Genomic DNA, 18,821 nt, shown 5'->3' on the forward strand with positions numbered 1-18,821 from the left:
TCTTCCTCCACCAGTAAAGCTGGAACGTCGCGATATGACCTATACTGTGTCGATGTGACGTAAAACCAAAAAAAAAAAAAAAAAAAAAAAAAAAAAATCAACATCTTTTAGCCAGGAGTCTATCAAATGAATTAGGGCCGTATTGCATGAATGATTCTTTCGAAACCCTGATTGTTTATTATGTAAAATATCTGTTTTTTGGAAAAAAATGCTGTAACTGATTAGCTATGTGACGTTCAAAAATCTTAGATATTGTAGGCAAGATAGAAATAGGTCGATAGTTGCTCGGATCATCTTTCAGTCCAGATTTGAAAATTGGAATAACTCGGGCATTTTTTAATTCATCGGGAAATATTCCTTGTCTTATACTGTTATTAATTATGCTAGCAATCATTGGGGTCACAAAGTCACCACACGATTTTATTATTTTTGGACCTAGTTCATCTAGTCCAGTAGCTTTATTTGCATCTAGTTTATCAATAATGTTTTTAACTTCAAATGCAGAAATGCTTTCAATTTTGAATTCTTTCCATTTCAATTTATTATCTAACTTATCCTTCAATATTTTAAATTCGTCGTTAGATAACTGTACTTTTTCGACAATATTAGAAATGTTTACAAAATGTTTGTTCCATTCATTTATAATATTAGCATGATTAGTAAATGTAGTATCGCCAAAAGTGAGCCATTCGGGAATAAGTACATTTTCCTTTTTACCTAAATTAGTTAAATCATTAATATTTTGCCAAATGTATTTTGGATTTTTTCTTTCATTTATTACATTATTGAAGAAATTCTTTTTGCTTTTCTTAATCTCTGAATTTATTTTATTTCGTAATAATTTATAATTATCGAAATCTCCATTTTTGTGATATTTATCTCTTAAAAATATCATTGCTTTAATTTCATCAGTGAACCATTTAGGCTGTGCATCAAATTTAATTCTCTTTTCTTTTATTGGAGCATGTTTGGTAATAATATATTTTACTATTGAAAAAAAAGGTTTGTAAAGCTAAATTTGGATCAACAATATACTCCACAGATTCTAGAGAAGATCGAGCTAAATCAGTCTGAAAAGATTGTCCATTAAATGTCTTGAATGATCTATATTTTATTGTCTTATGGAAACCACGTTTAACTCGTGATTTAACTGTTCTAATGAAACAGACAGGGAAGTGATCACTTATTGATAAATTTGATACAAATATATTACATACATGTGAATGACTATTCACACTGCCATAAATATGATCAATAATTGTTGCACTAGTTTTAGTTGTTCTTGTTGGAGTTTGAATGAATTGCTTAAGACCAAATTTTGATATTAAATTAGACCATTTTGTATTATTGAACTTGTTTCTGAGTTTATCAGGCATAAAATTAATATTTACATCGCCTAGAATATAATACTCAGAATATTTAGAATCAATTTCATCAAGTTGCTGTTCGTATTCATCAATCCATGATTGACGTACTTTTGGAGGGCGGTATACATAGTTTACTAGAAACGTTTTTGTATTAGGGTAGTTTATCTCTATCCAAAGAGATTCTAAATTTTCATTTTCTAGGTCATTTCGACGTTTGTAGGGCACTTTCTCATTTATGAAAACTATCAACCCCCCTCCGTTTCTTCCATTTCTATCCTTTCTTTCAAAAACAAAGTTTTCTATTTTCAATTCATTATTATGAATATTTTCATTTAGATATGTTTCACAAATACCAAAGATATCTGGTTTGTTCATTTTTCCTAGATGATATCTGATTTCATCCATTTTTGGCATCAAATGATGTATATTGACGAACGCAAACCGCAAGCCCTTAGAAAAATAGTCAAAAGTGTTGATTGATATTGTTTTGATTTGTAACATTATTTCCATTTCCAGGTTTATGTAAAGAAGTAAGCTTTTTCTTGTTTACATTATATTATAAACTAAGTAGTTGTCTTTTATAATAGCTATTAAAAGTATTGAAAAATAAATTATCAACAAAGCACGATGTATACCGATAATAACGATACAAATTTGATAGCATTTTAAAAATTAATGTGTATGTATGAACGCTACAGCATAATTTAACAACGCTTATAAACTTTGTCCGGGACATAACTCTAAATGTATAAGAGGTATCAACATGAAACTTTGTAGGTAGGTAGATCTCATTGAGAAGGTGTGCAGTACATAAGAAGTGTAACTCTGCCTTGCCTAATTTTTGAATTATACCCCTTTGTTAATTCTTCACTTTGAACTTTGTGCAGGTCATAACTCTAAAATTATATGAGGTATCAACATGAAACTTTGTAGGTAGATAGATCTCATTATGTAGGTTTGCAGAACACAAGACTGTAACACTGTCTTGCCTACATTTTGAATTATTCCCCTTTGTTTATTTTACACTTTGAACTTTGTCCGGGTCATTACTCTTAAACTATAAGAGATAACAACATGAAACTTTGTAGGTAGATAAATCTCATTTAGCAGATGTGCAGAGCATAAGAACCGTAACACTGCCTTTGCTTATTTTTGAATTATCCCCCTTTGTTTATTTTTACACTTTGAACTTTGTCCGGGACATAACTCTTAATTATCCCCCTTTGTTAATTTTTACACTTTTAACTTTGTCCGGGACATAACTCTTAATGTATAACAGGTATCAACATGAAACTTTGTAGGTAGATAGATCTCATTGAGTAGGTGTGCAGTGCATAAGAACCGTAACTCTGCCATACCTAATTTTTGAATTATTCCCCTTTGTTTTTTTTACACTTTGAACTTGTTCTGGGATATAACTCTAAATGTATAAGAGGTATCAACATGAAACTTTTTAGGTAGATAGATCTCATTGAGTAGGTGTGCAGTGCACAAGAACCGTAACTCTGCCCTGCCTATGTTTTTAATTATTCCCCTTTGTTTATTTTCACACTTTGAATTTGTGTAGGACATAACTCTAAAATTATAAGAGGTATCAACATGAAACTTTGTAGGTAGATAGATCTCATTAAGAAAGTTGCAGAACACAAGACTGTAACACTGTCTTGCCTACTTTTGGAGTAATTGTCCTTTGTTCATTTTGACACTTTGAACTTTGTCCGGGACATTACTCTAAAATTATAAGAGATATCAACATGAAACTTTGTAGATAGATAGGTCTCATTGGGTAGAAGTGCAGTGTTAAAGAATCATTACTCTGCCTTGCATTATTTTGAGGTTATATCCCTATGTTTATTTTTATTTTTTAACTTTTTTCCGGGACATAACTCTAAAACTATTAGATATATCAACATGAAACTGTGTAGGTAGCTAGATATCATTAGATAGAACTGCAATGCTTAAAGAACCTTAACAAAGCCTTGTCTAATTTTGGAGTTATTGCCCTTTGTTCATTTTACACTTTGAATTTTTCCTTGGACATAACTCTGAAACTATAAGAGATATCATCAGGAAACTTTATAGATAGATAGATCTCATTGAATAGCAGTGCAGTGCAAAAAAAACATAACTCGGCCTTGCCTAATTTTGGAGTTTTTGCCCATTGTTCATTTTTTTATACTTTCCTGTGTCCAAAACCTTCTCGGGGAGCATCACCCGGTTCAACCGGTTCTTGTCTTTTTGGAAATTTGAAACCCACGACCCATTAACTCCTGTAGTTAAAACGCCATTTATTTTTTTTGAAGAAAAAGAATCAAAGTACAATATTTACTAGGAATAAAAATAACTATGAACATCGTTGTTTTTCTTGTTATATTAGGTAAGTGTTAATGAATTACTCACGTTTATTCGAACCACGTATAATGATATTTGTCTATTATCTTGGAATGCTCGCTGCCTTACAACTATGGTTAGTTTTACAGTTTGCTTTCTTTGCTTATGAGTGTATTTTTGTGTTTTGTTTCTACGATATATTTTTTTCCAGCTGCGGCGGAGATTTGTCATTTCAGGAGCGAAGACTCGAAGAGGCTCCAGTCATTTTTTTGTGAGCATGGATGTTACGGGGCTATGGACAAACAAAAAATGTTGTATTGATATTATACTTCATTTTATATTGTACTAAAATATGAAACAAAATGAACATATTAATCACGAAAAAATATTGACCTTGTTGGATATAACATATTTATCACACACTCGTGCCGATTTTGCGACTCCGTAAAAATGGTATTGCCTGCCGTGCATATATATTTGACGTGACGTCATTAGCGTTATACAAACATAGTGTAAAGCGCGCAAAATGTAAGCGTTATACTATAGGCGCGTCAATGAAAAATGATTAGTGGCCACGAGATAAATAACCAATCAGATTACACCATTTATATGAATTTCTCTATTTAACTAGATATGTGCGATAGCACAAGGATGTCCATACTTCACCAGCCTGTAAAAGTGCCATTTATACAACTTATTGACAGGTCAATAATTTTACATTTAGCGTCACTATGACCCTGATTTTGACCAAAGACCTCGAAATTATTAGATGTCATCTACTGATCAGGTGCAATGATGAGATATATAAACCATGGTTTATCCCTTCTAAATTATTCATCAGAAAAGGATTTACCTTGTAGGCTATCTACTGTCCATGGGCAATGTCCCATTCAAATAAAATAAACCAGGACTTATTCCTTCCAAAGTTATCGTATAAACAAGGTTAACAGGTGTAGTACGTACGAACTGACAAATTCGCCACAAAATTGACCCAACAATGAGCTATAGTTAAAATTAATGTCTGATGGGCCTTGGAAGGTGACTTTCTAATATGATCCTAAAGACAAGTTCAAAGTGAATACCTTCAGTATTTTCAAAGATTAATGTTGCATGTAAAAGTAAGTTATAAAGTTTAAAAAATTCATAATATATATATATTGTATTCTGATTGGTTATTTATCTCGTGGCCACGACTTAGCTATTTCGTGGGCACGACTAAGTAACTCGTGGTCACCACATACTAACTCGTGGCCAAGACTAAGCTATCTTGTGGCCACGACTTAGTAACTCGTGGCCACGACATAGTAACTCGTGACCACGAGATAGTATCTCGTGGCCACGACTTAGCTAACTCGTGGCCACGACTTAGGTATCTCGTTGCCACGACTTAGTAACTCGTGGCCACGACATAGTATCTCGTGGCAACGAGATAAATAAAAACACACACATGTCACCTTTGTGCCACCGTATTTATATGAATTTTATACACATAAAATTAAAAATGTAAAAACATGTGGTAATTTCAAATGGATTTGCTCACTTGAGATACATTGCTAAAACAGGGCATAATTCTTTAATGCAAGTCAGGAATTACTTAAGAAGTCATATAAGGTTGTAATTTTTGATCCAAATTGCATACTTGTAATCTGTTAGCGTGGAAATACTTACATGACAAATATCATAACAAGTTAAAAAGCCTGTTTGTGCGAAGTTGACATTTAGAAATTCAGGCCTTTTATTTGGACATTAGTGCAAAGACTAAATACAGATACAGGCTTATAAGCATAGACCTTTGATATTTTGCAAGAAGTATAACCTTTTAAGACTTTAACTATATATGTATAAAGCATGGTCCCTGGGGTCAAATTGGCCTGGCCATATGTGTGTATAAGTCAAACTTTCAAACTTTTTAAACTTCATGGATGACTGAACTAAAACTATAATATTCTTACAAACATTGCTTGAAAATTAATTTGACCTTGGACCAATTTAAAGTCATTTTTTATAATACTTAACCTCATTATTGTTAAAGCTGTTACCTTACTCCATATCAAAACACCATACATACAGTTAATTTTACTTTCAAAATAAGACAAAAAATCACTGAAATAAGAATAGGAAAGGGCCAGTGGATCTTTTTCACGATTTTCAAAGACAAATATCTCATTGATAATATGTTCATACATTTTCTCCAAAGTGCTATAAAGCACTATGAAGAGTCGTAAAGCATCGTATGGATGCACAGGGACTCGAGTATCAGGTTTTAAAATGTTTACAATCTTGAAATTTTGAACAGCAAACTTCTTTTTCTTCACCGTTCAAATTGAGGCAAATACGGACGTCTTCTAGATCCCATACTCGTATGTCTTTTGTAAGCTCTTGACATCTGGTTTACCCGATGGCAATTCAGCTTACCGTTTTTTGCCGTTATATATTATGCGAATTTCATTTTTGTGGAATTCTGTCCAAATATGTTTGCAAAGCATTCATAAATAGATTCTCAGACATTCCTTTGTCGCTGGCTTTTTAAAATCGAACATTCCCGAATCATTTATATCTGTGAAAAAACTTATCCACAATTAAACCCAAGCTGCGAAGCATCTCCCACTTGGACTCAATTCTTTGGTTTGTCGGCTTTTTCCATACATAACACTTTTTAATCCGGCCATACTGTCAGTTCGTGCATAACTGCATAGCAGTTGCAAAGGGCTCCGTGTAACGTTTACTGTTCCATAATCTGCTTGTAAAATTCTTGAAAAAATTATTAACTGTTTCAAGCAGTCTAGATAGTATTTCACAAAAAGCGGGATCATTATTACTAGATGCTGATTCAAGCCACATGACTCTGCGAATATAATCGTCTATGCATCCAAGAATACTGAATACGAACGGTTTTAATTTGTCATCACACATAATTAGGCCCTTTAAATGCATATATATCCTTGCTGTAATCTATGGGCCTTTCGTTCTTCAGTTGCACCTAGGATTAGGGTTTCATTATTTGCATCACTGCTAGCCTATGATCCTTTAGATGTCTTTTTCGCATGGTTGTATAGCATATACACAACCAAGTAACGCTCGACTCTTGATTACCTAAACGTTAACAGGTGAGTATTGCGGGTGGCGTCTCGTTAGATTTAGTCATACCTAAGACCTTAAAGGAAATAATTTTTTATTACTTTATTTCTAGTCAAACCATTTCTGGAGTTTGGTATATCAGACGGCACTACATGATATATGACATGCTTTTACCGTCTTTCTATCTTTACGATGTACAAAATGCCCGAGCAATGCATTAACTCATAGCAAATAAGCAATAACAAATAACTAAAGAATAATAACAAATAAGTGATGACAAGTAAACAAAATGTCCCCCAAGGGCTTCCATAGAAACATGATTATTCAGTTTATTCAATTTATCTATACCTATAGATCTTTTTTTTCATTATCTATCAATGCAACCGATATGTTTATGCGTAACTATGTTCATACTATCTTCAAGTATCTTGATCTATTTATAGACTATATAATTGATTTTCAGTCGCATACTTTGCTATTTATTATACATTACGAACAAGGATATCTAAACGGGACCCGACGAGAAGTAAAATAAATGTGTAAGTACAGTTTATGTCTAACTTATTAAGCTTGGTAAACAGTAAACAGTTTAAACCAAAATGCGCTTGAACAAGATATTTTTGTGTATTGAAACTTTATTTGGAACAAGCAAATTAAATCATTTACACGGTATTGAAAGATACATATTATGTCTTGTATGGTGAACTTAAAAACCACCCTAGAGTGTGGCCGATTTATAACTTCAATATTTTCGTCATATCAGATGATAGGAAGCTGAAACCTTAAACCGAATTTCCTATAAACATTGCTTTAAGGAATGGCATGTTAAAGAATTTCAAAATAACATGCAACGCCACTTTCCTGAAGAAAATATTGCGACTTTGTACATAGGCATGACTCGGTAGCCATTTTGCCAAGTTTGTAACCAATGTTCTCGCTTGAACCTAGTGTGCAACCACTTCAAGTCCCCCCTTTGTCATTAGCTTTCATGAGAATTGACACTCTCACATCAGCCATTGTAATCCCATAATCAATGTCGTTGAACTAATTCACAAGGTTGTTGAACAGAGTTGGGGATAAATTACATCCCGTTCTGTTTGTTTGATAAATTTATCAAATATATTCCTTGACGAGTGATATATAGTCCATCCTTAAACGAGAACGTTGGCGATAATTCCCAGAAAATACATTTCTTTTCTTTAGATTGCATGCTATCCTAGGCTTCTTCCAGTAGGGTTTATGAGCTTGTCTACGTTTTCTCTATGTTATTGTATTACTGTAGATGGAAAACATCTCACCATTTCTTCTTTAATATTTTCACAAATGGTGTTGTAAATTGAATGAATATCGTGTAGGATAACACAATCATGTTTAATTGGATATGATATCTTAAAACTTTGTTCAACAATATATGCATATAAAACTAGTATATGATATTAGTTGAAATGAGTAAATTTCGAAAATAAACAATTAAACAATTTCAGCTCGTCCTAAGCTTGGTGCGTACATCAGGAAGTTGGATTATTTGTCAGTGAAGGAAGACAGTGAGTATGAAGATGAAACTCCTTGCAACAAACTAACTGACTATGAAAGTCTCTGCAACAACGATGATCAGTTTAACTTTGAAGAAGTTAAGGTAAATGTGTACTTTAAATGCCTTTAAATTTATCGACATTTAATTTGTTTGATACAACAATTTTATATTTAGCTTAATGTAGAATATCATATTCATATTTAATGGCATTAAAAAAGCTTAAGTGAGTGCCATTTAATTAAAAATGTCATTATTGCCCCGGGTGTCTTATTGACATGTTCATGTTAAAAAAATAACATAAATACTAACAATCTGGAAACAAAGTGATCCCTCGGAAGCATTAATCACAACAAAATTTCATGAAAATTGCAGACTCGGTATGATTGAGTCTGTACATGAGGTATAATGAATAAGTGCAACATCCCTCATGACCCCTAGCACCGGCTTGAGCGGTACTCAATTCTCAAAGACAACACTTAATAGTGCTGGCATCAATTATCCCGAAGGACCAGAAAAATATAACAACACTGAAGTACGGGGCAACTTTTTACAGCTGCGACACAGCACTTGTCACCTGCTGTTGTGAAGTATAAAAATCTGGAAACAAAGTGATCCCTCGGAAGCATTAATCACAACACAACTACATGAAAATTGCAGACTCGGTTTCATTAAGTTTGTACATGAGGGATAATGAAAAAGTGCAACATCCCTCACGCCCCCTAGCACCGGCTTAATAGTGCTGGCATCAAACTGTTAACAATCAATTTTATTATGTAGTAGTATGTTAATGCGACGGTGTAACTCAAATTCTAACTAAACAAATTAATGGCATTTCTTCTTTATATACAGTCTAAGCTAGCCTTCACAATGAACAATTACACTATTTCCATCTATTCTCATGTTTTTGCTTACTTAAACTTTACATATTTTTAAAAAACATTCATGTTGTCTTTTTTTGGGGAGGCTATGCCGACCCAATGTTAATAACTGTCCGTCAAATCTTACTGCCGCGGTAATCAGGTCAAAAAATAGTACCTTGATTTTTTCTAAGCTGACTCATCACTCATCACAGACATTTACAATATGAAAATATTTTCATTCTTTAATTTCATATCTGCAATTTGTAAAGATAATAATTCTCGATTTTTGTTTGTTATTTTTTCAAAATCACTACTCCGTGACGTCATACTGCCGCGGTAATCAGGTTTAGGCATACGTACGTTGGTAATAAATAGTTCTGGTATGAAATCCCTTCTATATAATAACTTTTATCAATATTTTTTAAACAAAAAGCATAAATGAAAATTTATAGATAAATGCTTTAATTAGGTGGCAAATATTCTTTATTATTTTTGATAACAATTTTCCAATTACTACGCAGCGACCAACTGTTTATGACGGGTCATTAACTAGAACGTTGCAACACCGTAGTCTCAATATCATGCATGTTCTTTTGTTGTTATAAACCATTAATAGTCCATAATATTTTTTTAAAGACAAATAAAAAGACAAATAATGGTAAACTGTCGCTTACATCAGAGACATGGATCATGCTTGCGTGATAACTAAGGAAAACTAACTTATTAGTACACCTTAGGAGGCTGTACGCGGAAAACGCTCATTAACCGCTATATCATATAGCTGTTAGTAAATATTTTGCATACATTTAGAACTAAAAATTCACTAATGGTGATGAACATATAGTTTGAAAACATTATATTCTTAAACCATGTATCGCCGAAAAAAAAACTATTTAACTACAAAATCCGTAAGGACCCTCCCACAAAATTTCACCACAAGATTACATTTAATATTAGCAAAATAAAAAAAAGCAATACTTATATTTTCATCTTACATAATTCATTAATCAAACTTTTAACATAAAAGTATCTTTTAAAAATATGTCTGGCAATTGACAGATCCCTACTCTGATCTTTTATTTGTAAAGGAATAAATTTAAACATGTGCTCTTTTGTTTAGGAATATTTTGTAGTGAAAGTCTTAATATATCCACTAATCTCATTATTAGAATTAGACAGGTCAGGGATTTATACAACCAGTAGTTTAGTTATCTACGCTCATTTTAATCCCAATAGAAACATTCAAATATTTGGGGTAAAAAACATGACCAAAGTACCTAGTAGTCGTTTACCCGGTGGTGATCCCATTAAACTGATTATAGATTCGAATAGAAAACACAAATAGAAACATGTGTTTCGGTACAACAAAAATCGGAAGTAAAGTGAACAGTTAAATGACAGAAATATGTGGTCAAATATGTTTTAACAAGGAAATAATTATTTCAGAGAAAGACGCAAAGATCAGTCTTCAATCAAATGAATGACCCGTATTGTGTAATTAGAAAGTTTATTCAATTCTAGGGCAACGAATCATAATTTGATAGTCTATGTGTAATAAAATTTTCAATACAGATTATGACATACATAAAAATATTAAAGAATAAGAAGCTTTAAAAAAACAAAACAAAAAAACGCATATATATACGAATGACTTACAGTCGAGCATATGTTTGTGTTCTAAAAATAATTGGCGGCATAAGACGAATTTCGTTTTCATTTTACAACACTTGAAAAATTACTACAGAAAATATGTTGTTGTTTTTTTGTTTTGTTTTCAACAAGAGTGTGTGTTTTAAGTTCATTTATTCTCGGCACCGGAATAACCATATGTCCGAGATTATAGCATCGGGGACGTCTTTTTCAAGCAGAATCTTCCTGGTAGCCCATTCTTCGTTCGTTAGTGGTAAAGGAGACGACAGTACTGTCAAGGCATCAACTTCCTGACTGACGACAACAAAAACGGCATTCATTAGCGCCAAACCTCCAGAGTAAGTTACGACAGGTCAACCAATCACCTCTGGTACTTGAGATGACTTGACCTTGACCTGCCGTGTGCCTTCTCCGCGACGTGCATACCTCTGGAGGGATTTGGAGAAGTTTCAACAAAAACCTCCAAAACACGCTTTTTATAACACCATTCATAGCACTGACGCTTCGATGTTCTCATCTATTTGCGGGAAATGGTCGACAAGGAAAACCTACGTTATAACCGCACATCCTGTTAACAACAGATTTACCGCAGTATATATTTCAAGCTAGTGAGGTTTGAAATAGATCTATCGATTAACTACCATAAGTTGGTAAACAAAAGAAGATATAACTTCCTGATCAATTTTCACTTAGGTTGATTGGCGTCCGCGCCGAAGCGCGGCGCCTATTGGAATGAAATGAGATTTTGTGAAAGGGCGACAGCAACTTCTCGAGCCTTTTATAGTTGCCAATAATAAAAGCCGATCATTCCGATCGGTATGAGGGTGCTTGATTGTTAATTAGTCGCGATATGTATAATGGATGGCGAACTGGAGAATTTCGCAATGCAAACATTTTCAAATGAAATAACCTTTTCCGTCAATAAATCGCGCTCTTCGGGGTATTTTTGCTTATCATTTTGTAGTACACAGTGGGTTATTATGGTATGTTATTCCGAAAGCTGTTAATAGAATGATGAGTTGATGACCTTAATATTCCGAAAATCTATTTATAGAGGGATGTACTCCTAGGTAATTCCCGGTCTCTCCCGGGATTTACTAATGACCGGCGAATAGTACCACACGTATATTGTCCGGTCTCTCCCGGTTTTGGAGTAGATATCGTTACAGAACAGAACAAATATTTTACAGATAAATATGCTTTTTTTCAAAATGAATGTTTGTCACTAAGTTTGGTTACAATAATTAATAAACACAGATCAACTCTCGAATTGATTGATTATTATTATACATAAACATACAATTCGAGAAAAAAAACCAACAACACAAATCGCATGTTATATTTTATCTATATGAGATAAAAACAATAAATATGTACAATAATTGAGAAAAAATGTACATTTTTATGGCATAAATATGACACTATCAACTTTAAAACATTTTATATAATTTGTTATTCGTGTGTAGTAAAGATATCGAGGAATTATTCAAAGTTACAAATCAGATTTTATGATTTATTCAATTGATTGATAATTTAAAAAATGATAAAGAAAAATACAAATGTACATGTATATGGTTTAAGAATAAACACTATTATAAATTGAAAGATTAACCATGATTTACTGACTTTTTCCAGTTAAGTTTTGACTTATAATCGTCGATCATTATGACAATTGAATTCTTAAAATAGTAGTAAACGTAAAAACTCAGTATTAAAATAGCGCATAAAACACACACAAAAAAGAAAAGAAAACAATATTCATAAAATCTGTATTTTTTTTTATTAAAATAGAAATTACATTTATTGTATAATAAACAATTATGCTCAACATGATCAAAATGGTAATATAACAAGTGTCATATTGTTACTTAGTGTGAACAGATACCTTAAGAGGGGGTCCTCGTTAATAGCAATAACATAATAAGGGACAATTACACAAGTATGGTGTTGATCATGCGTTACACATATGGATTATAAATGATTGTATACATGTATATCCGTTGCTATTAATAACCACGATCATAAAGAAATAACAAGTAATATTCTAATTTCTAGCATGCCGATCAAAGTTATAAATAATGAACAATGTCTTTCGTCCTTCATTCAAAAGTGATATACAATTCTGGTAAAACCCAATGAACCATTGAAAAGTTTATAAGAATATCTTGTCATCATATATCTACTAGTTCATCTGCACCTGCTGTTTGGACGCCCTTTGATGCTTTGCATCAATGCTTTTCTTGTTCAATTTTGAATAAGCTTTGCAGATATGTATTTTTCAAGAAATATTTAGCTTTAATATAATCCGAAGCCGTCAAAGTCAGCGACGAGTAATGAAATGAGAATAATTTCCTGAAACGTGATTTTATTCGAGATTTGCTTCGGGAGAAGACAACTTTCTGTCCGTAGAGCATGAATATTAATACTCATCACAAGACAGTGTCTTATTGATCTCAATTATGGTACATGTAAATATGGATAATTTTATGTTCAATTAAAATGTTGCTTAACTTGCAGTTGTTATTATCATTCAATGATATTAAAATGACATAAAGTATTTATGATGAACAGTCCTAGAATATTTTGATAAGGAACCGTCAGTTGTAAAATGGTATTATGATCTTATAATGAACAGTCGTCATACCTGCTGGTGTGTCATTTATAAATGGTTTTTAGGTTTTTCAAAATTTGCATGATTAACAATCGGAATGTAGACCTCAATGAAATGTTCTGGAATATTAACAAAATGAATAGTCAACCATATTAACCATATATATGAATGGCTGAGCGATAAATGGTGCAATGTGCATATCTTCTTATTTAACAGCACATTTTAAGCAAAAAGAAAAGAAACTATAAGCCTGAAACATTCTGTCATAGCCTCCCCATCAGTACATTCAGTGCTTTGATTTTACTTTGGGTAGTTATTTCCGCACGACCATTTCGAGAGCCCGCCCATGGGCGGTTACTCGGCATGCCTCGTTATCGCCCAATGGGCGGGTCCCATCTGGGCGGATATTGCGATCCAAAACGCAACGTATGACAGATATTATTGGAGAGGTCTCCATAATGTTCAGACTGGTTGCTGGCGGCATCCATTTTTGCGTATCTGATTGCAGTGAATGAATCTCATTTTAAGCGTAAAATCATTAGGAGCAGTCTACAAAAATTGTTTTGCGCATGCCCCGTTTCAAAATACGGCTTAACTTAAACGAAAAATTAACATCGAAGTGAACAAATCGGTACATAGAAAAATCGGAAAATATCGTTTACGTTACTTAACACTACGTGGATGCTTCATTCCGTTTAATCTTTTAAACTGTATAAATCGATTACCGTATTGTTTTCTGAATAACGTTTTACTATTTCATGTTCTGATAAATAGTTACAGTAAACATTATAACAATATCACCATGCACGATATATACCGCATCCGTGGTCGAGGGGTTAGAGTCGATGAATTTTAATCCAGTTAACTCTCTGGCGTGGGTTCGATCCCCGGGAGGTGCTTTTTTTTATTTAGCGCGGAGGAAGGTTGTCTAGTACTGGTGTAACTCTCCAGGAACGATGGTTAGGAAACTACCCGCCTATATGACTAAAATACTGTTGGGGAAAAGGCGTACAATGAAACAAACAACAAACAAACATATTATATGACCGAATGAACCGTGTATTAATCCGGTATGTCTAAATAACGCAAAGGGAGATTTTTTTGGCGCAAATGGCACAAATTTTACCTCAAGTTTGATTTTCTTCTAATATTGTGGTTGGAGGCATGCAGCTTTATAAACTGTTTATTCCAATAAACAGTATATAACAGTATATAACAGTATATACTGTTTCTTCCAATCAAATGATATTAACATTTTTTATGTAAACCCTGGACTTAAAATTGTTTGATTAACATACTTTATACCCTTTTTGGAAAATGTAGAGGAAATGCTTCCTGATATTTAACAAAACAGTGACCGAAAATTTGCTTATTGAACTTTACAAGAAACTTTTATTTTGATACTACTTTTAATATATAATTATATACTTTTTCTACAAAGGGAACTGAATTTAAAATACAAATTTTAAATGATATATATCATTTAATTTACATTAAGTGATTTTACAATTTTTTTTGTAGAAAAAGTATCCCTAATGCGCCAAGAAAAAGGTCCATTTCTCCGGCATATAATCTTTTAAAACATTAAAAAAGATGAAGTGTAAAACTTTCATTGCAATATGCATGTATATAATAAATTCTATTTTGTTCAATAATTGTAATTTATAACCATTCATTGTGTCTTTTATGCCATATAATATCCCCAAATATTTTCGAATTAAACAAATCTTCCACAGCAGCAAAAATACCTCTCGCATGCTTCTTTTTAAAGAAGCAAACTTGTTGATGTACAATACCGCATTACTGTGGCACAATTCATGCTTTATTTGCACATTACTGTTTATACACGGTGAGTATAGAGTTAGCCAGCCTTCACATCCGTACAGTTTGACCATGCTCTATACTGTTTGTAGCTTTATATTTAATGTAGGGAAAATCCATAACACCAATTTCGCAGGGTTTGGGTTAAATACGAATTGAACGTGTAGTTTTTCATCTTTTCTTAGGATGGCATGGCAGCATTTCGAGAAAAAGTTTGTATATCAAAGTTTCTAGGGAGACACTCACAACCACACCGGCTGGCATATTCAACTGTATGTACTCTTGTTCGATTTCTAAGGTATGTACATGAAAAATGGCTTTAAGATAAAAACTGCTTGATACGTCTTTACTTCGTTATATACGTAATCGAAAAAGGACAATTATTTCATTTGCATTCGTTTAAATTAACTGAATCCTAAACATGATTTTTGTGTGAACATTCTCTCACAAACAAAAACATTGTAAATGAAAACTATATCATATTAGTCCTAAAACAATCTAACACTCCGAACCATAGGGGGTTCTGTCGATATTTCTGACTCTTGAATTGCACTTCAAACCTAGCTGTGCTGTATACTATTTTTGTTCATTTGCGAGTATAACTTCTATATAAAAGGATGAATTTTAATGTATACTTAAGAACAAATGTTTTCCATGGTGAGTTGAGTTGTCTTGCGCAAAATGAAGGTCAATGTCACAAGAATTCAAAGTTCAAATAAATATATCAAAATTTGGTTGTCAGTACTGTATCTTGCTTATGCTTTGAAGTATAATGCTTACTTGCCAGATGATTTTTATCAAGCCCGCTTGCACTGAGCTACATAGTTGTGAAAATGGCTGTTCAGTATTTGTGTGTACGTGCGTGCATCCAAACTTGTCCATGTCATAACTTCTTTGTGCATGGATAAATTTTCAAATAACATGAATTAAGTGTTTAGGCACAAATGTTTATCATGAGACTTCGTGTCATGCACATGAACCAGGTCACCGGGTCAGAGATCAAGGTCACCTAAAATGGTGCAATGTCAATATTTTGTCTTGGGCATAAAGAGGATGTATTGCGCACTTCTCACCTATGTATACATCTTTCTCCTTGATCTAAAGCTTATAGGTTCAGGTTTGAATTAAGACAAGCGGGCTCGAGATTCTGCTCGTCATTGATGCCAATCGTAAGGTATATATCCCAGGATCAGAACGCACGGAAAAGTCAATATTTAAGAAATTAAACAGGTACTGAGAAAGAAACTCGTCTTGCATTATATATCAGATAAAGGAAACTCGTCTTGCATTACATATCAGATAAAGATATGGCACATGCTGATCTTTTTAAACGATCATCTCACATTCGCCAAAGGTTCGTACACTTCATTGTCTACAACTGTACCGGAAACCATCAAAAATGAAAATTGCCTTAAAGTGTCAGTATTTTCATAAGTAAGCAAAGTTATAAGCCTTTATTTCATCTGAACGTCGTCAGAGTCAAGAGCCTCTACCATATTTGGGGAAAAAATTTGTAGAGATAATATTATTTTAGTTAATTTTCAATATGAAATCACAGAAAACATGTTACATGCTGAGAGCTCAACCACGTAACTCAAATGTTTACTATAATTATTTTACATTTTGATTAATATCAAGTGAGTATGAAGATGATGAAGACAAAGTGAAGGAAGTCGGTAGAGAATATGTCTATACCTGGTTAGCGTTATTGTGTGCCAGACCAAGCTCGGGTCATTTAGACCTCATGTCAAAGTTCGAGGGGCAAATGTTTAAGCAATATATACAGGTAATCTTTATACTTCTAATTGACCAATCTAAAATATTCATTGAAATATCAAACATGTTATGATAATTTTATGCTAAGAGTAGTATGTGCAATAAATAACCAGAATATGTAAAGAAATTGTAACAAATTTTTGTCACCCGAACAATACAATATTTCAAACGTCTTCTTTAATGTCATGCGCTTGTGTGTACAATGTAAATGTCTCATTAATAATATGATAAATGAATAAATGACTGATAAATCAAGAATATCAAAACATTAAACCATGAATGAGTTTTTCCCCATTTAAATCATATTTCAAAAGCAAAGTGACGCAGAGGAACTGGCCAAGATCATGTCACAGATGAAGATCAAATTTAACTATGATGCGAAGAATGAAACGGACGAAGAACATACGTATGCAAGCTTCCTAAAAGACAGAACCAGTTATTTCTTTCGGTCGTCTTTAACGTATGTTGTGTAACATTTATACTTTCTTACATTCTGTTTAAATGAAGAATATCCATAAAATAGTTCCAATACAGTAAAGTGGGTCCCTTATTTATTAGATATGTTTGGAAGCGGTAAATTTTCATTTCAGATATCGAAAATTTTTTTACTGGTTAGGCTGACTAAACCCATACCACTCATTGAACAGATTGTTATGCTCGCTGTCATAAGATGTTTTCATGTCTATCATAACAATCGGAAAAGCTCCAAATTAACACATATTGCCCAAACGTTTCAATCCTGAAATACAGAGTTACGTTTTCCTTTATGACAACTGTGTTAGTGTACCACCTTTGTACATATTTACTCTTTATATAATAATTATGGTATTTTAAAAAAAGCAAACAGTTTCGTCCAATGGAGTTTCGACGGGTTTACATATTTCATTCAATATGGCTTTATTTTATTGTTCAATATATCTAGAGAGAGCCAATGTGAGCAGCCAGTTGTTATGAAAGCGTTCTTTGATCTTCGAATGTTTTACCAGCAGCAGATATCAAAACTGTCATCAGAGATGGCATGTTACGTTGGCAATTTAGTACGAGACATGTCGGACAAATTTCCGGAAGAAGTAATCTAGTCTCATTATGTTATTAGATAAATAATCTGTTTCGCATGACATTTATATTCACTCATTTAGATGAAAGTAAAAATTGTGGTACATATGAAATGATATACTACATTAAAAAAGGGATCATAAACACATATGTTTCATAATATCTCAGTTAACAAAAAAAACTCCAAGTTTTAAAGTTTGAGCGAAATACGAGAGACCATGCTATATTGCACAATCGGCAATGGTCTTTCCAGGTATAAAAATGGCTATTTTAGATTAAAATATTTAATACTGTGACAACTTTTTCCAATATTTGTGTTGTTTTACGATAGTAAACAATCATTTTAAAGATTTATAGAGGATTTCCAATTTTTAAAATTGGACTTTGATCTATTTACAGTAATGCAATATATCTTTCTTATCTGATTAGAACTTCACAGACATGGGCTCAGTAAAAGCTTATCTGAAGGTTATAGAGGAATCATTGTGTACATTTGATGGTGATTTAAAGTCACTTAGAGACGAAGAGTCTCTAGAAAATATCATCAAGGTAGCCAGGTAACATGACCTTCAGATTTATATTATAATCCGCAATTCAAATTCAATAAAGTTGTAAATATCACATTAAGATATAAACTGATTAAACGTTAAAATATTGTTGTTCCATTTAATATATTAAATGTTTAATTCAGAATAATTTTCATGATAAAATGAATGTTATATGTATAATGTAAATAC

At 32.7% G+C, this 18,821-nt stretch overlaps 1 protein-coding gene across 1 annotated transcript in view; it reads left to right on the forward strand.

The window, feature by feature from the left end:
- Nucleotides 1-7,236: 7,236 nt before the first annotated feature.
- LOC132747532 (uncharacterized) overlaps nt 7,237-18,821 on the forward strand; it is a 29,502-nt gene continuing 17,917 nt past the window's right edge. Inside the window, exons 1-7 of the mRNA XM_060736935.1 lie at nt 7,237-7,315; nt 8,261-8,412; nt 15,438-15,550; nt 16,891-17,038; nt 17,343-17,488; nt 17,951-18,098; nt 18,514-18,641. Coding sequence (XP_060592918.1) covers nt 7,312-7,315; nt 8,261-8,412; nt 15,438-15,550; nt 16,891-17,038; nt 17,343-17,488; nt 17,951-18,098; nt 18,514-18,641 — 839 coding nt within the window. The 5' untranslated portion in view covers nt 7,237-7,311. The remainder of the gene's footprint in view (nt 7,316-8,260; nt 8,413-15,437; nt 15,551-16,890; nt 17,039-17,342; nt 17,489-17,950; nt 18,099-18,513; nt 18,642-18,821) is intronic.

Source organism: Ruditapes philippinarum, unplaced genomic scaffold, assembly GCF_026571515.1.
Source record: "Ruditapes philippinarum isolate M1 unplaced genomic scaffold, ASM2657151v2 ctg379_1_1_1_1, whole genome shotgun sequence".
In the NCBI taxonomy this organism is placed as follows: domain Eukaryota; kingdom Metazoa; phylum Mollusca; class Bivalvia; order Venerida; family Veneridae; genus Ruditapes; species Ruditapes philippinarum.